The sequence below is a fragment of the Corvus brachyrhynchos genome, unplaced genomic scaffold, assembly GCF_000691975.1.
Source record: "Corvus brachyrhynchos isolate BGI_N302 unplaced genomic scaffold, ASM69197v1 scaffold222, whole genome shotgun sequence".
NCBI lineage: Eukaryota > Metazoa > Chordata > Aves > Passeriformes > Corvidae > Corvus > Corvus brachyrhynchos.
This window is the reverse complement of record NW_008236770.1, coordinates 160,117-167,987: the sequence shown is the minus strand read 5'-3', so window position 1 is coordinate 167,987 and position 7,871 is coordinate 160,117. Positions and strand designations below refer to the sequence as shown.

Below are 7,871 nucleotides of genomic sequence, written 5' to 3'. Positions count from 1 at the left end.
GAAGGAGGTGGGATGGATGGAGGTGGGATGGATGGAGGTGGGGACAGAATGGATGGAGATGGATGGAGATGGGATGGAGATGGGATGGAGATGGGATGGAGACGGGATGGAGATGGGATGGAGACGGGACAGACAAGGGACAGAATGGAGATGGGAATGGGATGGAGAAAGGACAGAGAACGGACGGAGAACCCACAACGCCGCTTCCCAAAGATTCCACAACAACCCCCCCCCTCCCTCTCCTCCCTGTGCCTGTTCCCAGCTCCCATTTCCCACCAGCCCATCCCTTCGAGACCCCACCTTCTCCCGCCCATCCCAAATCCCACCCGGCTGCCACCCCATCCCAAATCCCGTCCCCTCACCTATGGACACAGTTGATGGCCTCCAGGTAGGCCAGGGCCTTGCCGACCTGCAGCGCGTACAGCACCAGGGTGGGCACGGCCAGCCCCAGCCGGTTCTGCTCCAGGTACTGCCCCAGCTGCAACGGCACATTCCCGGCGGGATCAGCGGCGGGAATGCCGGCGGGACACCGGGAAGGGCTCGGGAATAGGATCGCACCTCTCCGTAGGGGTAGAGCTCCATGATGATCCAGGTGGGCTCCTCCTCGGCGATGCCGATGAGCTTCACGATGTGGGGGTGGTCCAGCTTCTTCATCAGCACTGTGGGAAGCGCGGAATTCCCGCCTTGGAATGGGGGATCCCAGTTCCGGGAGTCCCAATCCCTGTCCTGGGGGATGGAGGTGGAGCGGGAGGAATTGTCTGGGATTTCCCCAAGGAGTTGGAGCTCCTGGTTTTTAGGGAGGGACAGCCTCATCCAGGGATTCCAGTAGCTTCCTCCCTCCAATAATCCCATAATCCAGAGGTTTTTGGGATCCTATCCCAGGTTTCTGGGCATGAATCAAGTCCCTCCTCCTCCATCCTGAATTCCAAAGGCCACTTGTTCCCAAGAAGCCACGGGGAGATACCACGACAAGGTTGTGCCATCCCCCCACCGTGTGAGCCCTGAACGGGATCTTATCCCAAAAAAACCCCTGGCAGGACCTTCGGGATCCCAAAAAAACCCATCAGGACCCCGGGGATACCGGCTTCACTCAGGAATTTATCCCTGTTTTCCGGGCTGCAATCCTTCTTGCAGGTCTTCACGGCCACGTTGATCCTCTCCCCTTTCTGCTCCGAGAAGGAAAAGCGGGAACGCGTCATCCCGAATCCTGCCCAGATCCCGGATTTGGGATGGCGGGGACAGAGGAGGGCAGGGAAAGGGCGGGAATCTCACCGGGGTGGTGTAAATTCCCTCGTAGACCTCTCCGAAGAATCCTTCCCCCAGGATCCTGCCCAGCGCGATGTCATCCCGGGAGATTCCGTAGTGCTGGACTTCACGGAGGCGGAAACAGGGAAGAGCTGCCTTTATCCCGGCCCATTCCGTGGGCAGATCCCCCAGGGAATAACTGGGAAACATCCCGGGGTGCCGACCCTCTCCATCCATGAGGATTCCTGGATCCTGCCCTCTCCATCCACAAGGATCCATGGATTCTGTCCTCTCCATCCACAAGGATCCATGGATTCTGTCCTCTCCATCCACAAGGATCCATGGATTCTGTCCTCTCCATCCACAAGGATCCATGGATTCTGTCCTCTCCATCCACAAGGATCCATGGATTCTGTCCTCTCCATCCACAAGGATCCATGGATTCTGTCCTCTCCATCCACAAGGATCCATGGATTCTGTCCTCTCCATCCACAAGGATCCATGGATTCTGTCCTCTCCATCCACAAGGATCCATGGATTCTGTCCTCTCCATCCACAAGGATCCATGGATTCTGTCCTCTCCATCCACAAGGATCCATGGATTCTGTCCTCTCCATCCACAAGGATCCATGGATTCTGTCCTCTCCATCCACAAGGATCCATGGATTCTGTCCTCTCCATCCACAAGGATCCATGGATTCTGTCCTCTCCATCCACAAGGATCCATGGATTCTGTCCTCTCCATCCACAAGGATCCATGGATTCTGTCCTCTCCATCCACAAGGATCCATGGATTCTGTCCTCTCCATCCACAAGGATCCATGGATTCTGTCCTCTCCATCCACAAGGATCCATGGATTCTGTCCTCTCCATCCACAAGGATCCATGGATTCTGTCCTCTCCATCCACAAGGATCCATGGATTCTGTCCTCTCCATCCACAAGGATCCATGGATTCTGTCCTCTCCATCCACAAGGATCCATGGATTCTGTCCTCTCCATCCACAAGGATCCATGGATTCTGTCCTCTCCATCCACAAGGATCCATGGATTCTGTCCTCTCCATCCACAAGGATCCATGGATTCTGTCCTCTCCATCCACAAGGATCCATGGATTCTGTCCTCTCCATCCACAAGGATCCATGGATTCTGTCCTCTCCATCCACAAGGATCCATGGATCCTGCTCTCTCCATCATTCCCATATGGATCCATGGATCTGCCCGCTACATCCATGAGGATCCATGGATCCTGCCCTCTCCACCCATATGGATCCATGGATCCTGCCCTCTCCATCATTCCCACAAGGATCCACGGATCCTGCCCTCTCCATCATTCCATGGATGCTGCCCCATGGCTCATCCCAGCCCCTCCAGGACCTTCTGAGCGGTTTGGTGAGGATGGGATGGGAATTTGGGATGGGCAGGAGGAATTAGGACACCTTGGACGGAGAATTCCCAAGGGAAGCACCTACTTCCGGATCTCGGCCTTGAGGATTCATCCAGGATTTCAGCGTAAATTTCGGAATCTAGGGAAAAATGGGATGCAGGAATGGGATCAGGAAGCTCAGTGGGCGTGGGAGGTCTTCCAACATCTCCAGAGGGTCTGGAGCTCCTCCAGGATGCTTGGATGCATCCCAACCCTCTGGAAAAGAGCTGGGGATGTCCAACCCTCCCAAATCCCACATGGAGCGTATCCCAAATCCCTGCCCGCGCCCCAAGGATGGTGGGAAGAGGGAAGAGCCCAAACTCACCCCCGCTGATGCTGTGGGAAAGCGTGGAATGCCTCTCCCCGAGATTCCTGAGGGTGGGAAGAGGGTCAGGGAGCGGGATGGGGGGTAAGGGGCAGGATTCCAACCCCGCACTGGGGCCAGGAATCCCGGGAAAAGGGCCGGGATCACTCACGGGGCCGGGATCTGCGGGAGGCTGACCCTCTTCTCCCGATCTGTGGAGAGGACGGGGAAAGGTTCCATCCCATCCCAATCCCATCCCATCTTCATCCTCATCCCCATCCCCATCCCCATCCCAATCCCATCCACCCCATTCCAACACCATCCCTATTCCCGTGCTCATTCCAACTCCATCCCTTCCCTTCCCATCCACCCCATTCCATCCCATCCCACCCCACCCCACCCCATTCCATGAAAAGCCATCCCATCCCAATCTTCATCCCCATCCCATCCCATCCCTTCCCAATCTTTATCCCCATCCCATCCCATCCCATCCCATCCCATCCCAATCTTTATCCCCATCCCATCCCGTCCCAATCTTTATCCCCATCCCATCCCGTCCCAAACTTCATCCCCATCCCATCCCATTCCCATCTCTGTAACATCCCACCCAATCTTCATCCCATCCCATTCCATCCCATCCCAATCTTCATCCCCATCCCATCCCAATCTTCATCCCCATCCCAACCTTCATCCCCATCCCATTCCCATCTCCGTAACATCCCACCCAATCTTCATCCCACCCCATCCCATCCCTATCTTACCCCACCCTACCCAATCCACACAATATCCTGTCCCATCCCATCCCAGGATGCCCCGAATTCCCACCTTTCCTCGGGAATACGATGAGGGATGTCTCCGAGCCCCCCTGGAGTCGGCAGTAGCCATCGATGAGGTCGGCCATGTTTTCCGCCTCAGCCAGAGACGACGTCTTGACTGCCAAGGACTTGGGAATGCCGGGGTGGGACGATGGATGAGTCCGGAGCAGGGCAGGGGGGCTGGGATGGGGGGGATCCCCCCCTTCTCCCCACTCCGCAGCCAATCCCAGTTTTCCATCATCATCCTTCCCAGCATCCCAAAACAGCCAGGAAAACACACCCACACCGAAGCATTCCCGGGAAGAGGTGGAAACAGGGATATTCCCGGGGTTTAGGGGATCATCTCCCCTTGACCAGGGCTGGAGATGGAGCTTCCAGCAAATCCTGCCTGATCCACAGGGATCCCACCCATCCCACCCAGCATTCCCAGGAATTCTCTCCCAACTCCTCACCTGGGGGGCTGGAGATGGAGCTTCCAGCAAATCCTGCCTGATCCACAGGGATCCCACCCATCCCACCCAGCATTCCCAGGAATTCTCTCCCAACTCCTCACCTGGGGGGTCCCACAGAGCCCCAGCTGCAGCAGAGCCTGGCCGTCCTCCACTCCAGAGCACCGGATGGATTTGATGTCCCGGAATTCTGCCAGGCAGGTGGGCTGGGAAGGGGGAATTCATTGGGAATTTGATCCATGTTGAGTTTAATCCCTGATTCCAGAGCGGGAGTCCCTCAATTCCCAGCCCGGAATTCCCACCTTGGCGTCCTTGCTGGTCACCTGCCGGATGCCCTTGGGGCCGATGACCAAATCCACGGTGATGTTCCATCCTTGCTGGGGGGAGCAGGAGTGGGACAGAAGTTTGGATGAGCGGCATTCCAAGAGCCAGGTCCCATCCCATCCCATCTCCATAAAATCCCAACCCTTTCCTCATCCCATCTCCATCTCGCTCCACCCCATTCCATCGCCATCCCCATGCCCATTCCAGCTGCATCCCATCCCATCCCATCCCATCCCAACCCGCTCCATGCCATGAAAAGCCATCCCATCCCCATTTTCATCCCCATCCCATCCCAACCCCATAACATCCCACCCAACCCCATCCCCATTCCATCCAACCCCATCCCATTTCACACCACCCAACCCCATCCCATCCCCATCACATCCCCATCACATCCCATCCCATTCCCATCCTGATCCCATCCCTTCCCATCCCAACTCCATTGCCATCCCATCCTTCCATCCCCATAATTTCCCAACTATCTCATCCCATCTCATCTCATCCCACCCTGCCCCATCCCATCCCAGCTTCATCCCCAACCCCATCCCCATCCCATCCCCATCCCATCCCCCTAAAATCCCACCCCATCGCATCCCATCCCCACAACGCCTGACCCCAAAACACTCCACCCATCCCATTCCATCCCCGTAATATCCCACCCAACCCCATCCCATCCCATCCCACCCAGCTCCACCCCACCCCATATCCCATATCCCATTCCTGGGCACGCACGACGAGCTGGCAGCGGAAGCTCTCCTGGTCGATGGGGGCGAAGGTGGCCAGGGTGTGCAGGAATTTGAGGACGCATTCCTCTTCCCGCAGGAGCGCGTACTGCTGGAACGTCTGCTGGATCATCTTCCGCAGCTGCCGCGGCTGCCAGGACATCCGTGGGGATGCAGAGTTGGATACGGGAACAGTGGGATGGACACGGGGTTGGAGACGGGAACAGCGGGATGGGGGTGGACACACGGACATGGGAGTGTGGGTGAGGATAGGGACTCACAGGGATATGGGGATGCACATGGATTACACATGGACACACATGGACACGGGCAGATGGGTGGGGATAGGGATTCACAGGGATATGGGGTTGGATATGGGAACAGTGGGATGGGAAGCGGGATGGGGGTGGACACGCGGATGTGGGAGAGTGGGTGGGAACAGGGACACGCAGGGATATGGGGATGCACACGGATACGGGGACATGGATTACACACGGACACATGGACATGGACGGATGGGCAGGGATAGGGATTCACAGGGATATGGGGTTGGATATGGGAACAGTGGGATGGGAAGCGGGATGGGGATGGACACGCGGATGTTGGACACACACGGACATGGGCGGATGGGTGGGGACTCAGGGCTATGGGGTTGGATATGGGAACAGTGGGATGGGAAGCGGGATGGGGATGGACACGCGGATGTTGGACACACACGGACATGGGCGGATGGGTGGGGACTCAGGGCTATGGGGTTGGATATGGGAACAGTGGGATGGGAAGCGGGATGGGGATGGACACGCGGATGTTGGACACACACGGACATGGGCGGATGGGTGGGGACTCAGGGCTATGGGGTTGGATATGGGAACAGTGGGATGGGAAGCGGGATGGGGATGGACACGCGGATGTTGGACACACACGGACATGGGCGGATGGGTGGGGACTCAGGGCTATGGGGTTGGATATGGGAACAGTGGGATGGGAAGCGGGATGGGGATGGACACGCGGATGTTGGACACACACGGACATGGGCGGATGGGTGGGGACTCAGGGCTATGGGGTTGGATATGGGAACAGTGGGATGGGAAGCGGGATGGGGATGGACACGCGGATGTTGGACACACACGGACATGGGCGGATGGGTGGGGACTCAGGGCTATGGGGTTGGATATGGGAACAGTGGGATGGGAAGCGGGATGGGGATGGACACGCGGATGTTGGACACACACGGACATGGGCGGATGGGTGGGGACTCAGGGCTATGGGGTTGGATATGGGAACAGTGGGATGGGAAGCGGGATGGGGATGGACACGCGGATGTTGGACACACACGGACATGGGCGGATGGGTGGGGACTCAGGGCTATGGGGTTGGATATGGGAACAGTGGGATGGGAAGCGGGATGGGGATGGACACGCGGATGTTGGACACACACGGACATGGGCGGATGGGTGGGGACTCAGGGCTATGGGGTTGGATATGGGAACAGTGGGATGGGAAGCGGGATGGGGATGGACACGCGGATGTTGGACACACACGGACATGGGCGGATGGGTGGGGACTCAGGGCTATGGGGTTGGATATGGGAACAGTGGGATGGGAAGCGGGATGGGGATGGACACGCGGATGTTGGACACACACGGACATGGGCGGATGGGTGGGGACTCAGGGCTATGGGGTTGGATATGGGAACAGTGGGATGGGAAGCGGGATGGGGATGGACACGCGGATGTTGGACACACACGGACATGGGCGGATGGGTGGGGACTCAGGGCTATGGGGTTGGATATGGGAACAGTGGGATGGGAAGCGGGATGGGGATGGACACGCGGATGTTGGACACACACGGACATGGGCGGATGGGTGGGGACTCAGGGCTATGGGGTTGGATATGGGAACAGTGGGATGGGAAGCGGGATGGGGATGGACACGCGGATGTTGGACACACACGGACATGGGCGGATGGGTGGGGACTCAGGGCTATGGGGTTGGATATGGGAACAGTGGGATGGGAAGCGGGATGGGGATGGACACGCGGATGTTGGACACACACGGACATGGGCGGATGGGTGGGGACTCAGGGCTATGGGGTTGGATATGGGAACAGTGGGATGGGAAGCGGGATGGGGATGGACACGCGGATGTTGGACACACACGGACATGGGCGGATGGGTGGGGACTCAGGGCTATGGGGTTGGATATGGGAACAGTGGGATGGGAAGCGGGATGGGGATGGACACGCGGATGTGGGAGTGTGGATGGGATATGGACACAGGAATATGGGGGGACACGGACATAGGGACACGGATTACACATGGACACGGGGATATAGGTGGGAATATGGACACAGGAATATGGGGGGACACGGACACAGGGACACGGATTACACATGGACACACATGGACACGGATTACACATGGACACACATGGACACACACGGACATGGGCGGATGGGTGGGGACTCAGGGATATGGGGTTGGATATGGGAACAGCGGGATGGGGAGCGGGATGGGGGTGGACACGCGGATGTGGGAGTGTGGGTGGGAATAGGGACACAGGAATATGGGGATGCACCAGGACACAC

General features: G+C 57.9%; 1 protein-coding gene across 1 annotated transcript in view; it reads right to left on the bottom strand.

The window, feature by feature from the left end:
* PTK2B (protein tyrosine kinase 2 beta) overlaps window positions 1–7,871 on the bottom strand; it is a 33,337-nt gene that overhangs the window by 13,721 nt on the left and 11,745 nt on the right. Inside the window, exons 7-17 of the mRNA XM_017727804.1 lie at window positions 5,295–5,435; window positions 4,541–4,615; window positions 4,343–4,444; window positions 3,800–3,917; window positions 3,147–3,186; window positions 2,996–3,042; window positions 2,717–2,770; window positions 1,273–1,370; window positions 1,082–1,166; window positions 559–659; window positions 363–478 (exon numbers count right to left, since the gene is read on the bottom strand). Of these exons, the coding sequence (XP_017583293.1) occupies window positions 363–478; window positions 559–659; window positions 1,082–1,166; window positions 1,273–1,370; window positions 2,717–2,770; window positions 2,996–3,042; window positions 3,147–3,186; window positions 3,800–3,917; window positions 4,343–4,444; window positions 4,541–4,615; window positions 5,295–5,435 (977 nt within the window). The remainder of the gene's footprint in view (window positions 1–362; window positions 479–558; window positions 660–1,081; window positions 1,167–1,272; window positions 1,371–2,716; window positions 2,771–2,995; window positions 3,043–3,146; window positions 3,187–3,799; window positions 3,918–4,342; window positions 4,445–4,540; window positions 4,616–5,294; window positions 5,436–7,871) is intronic.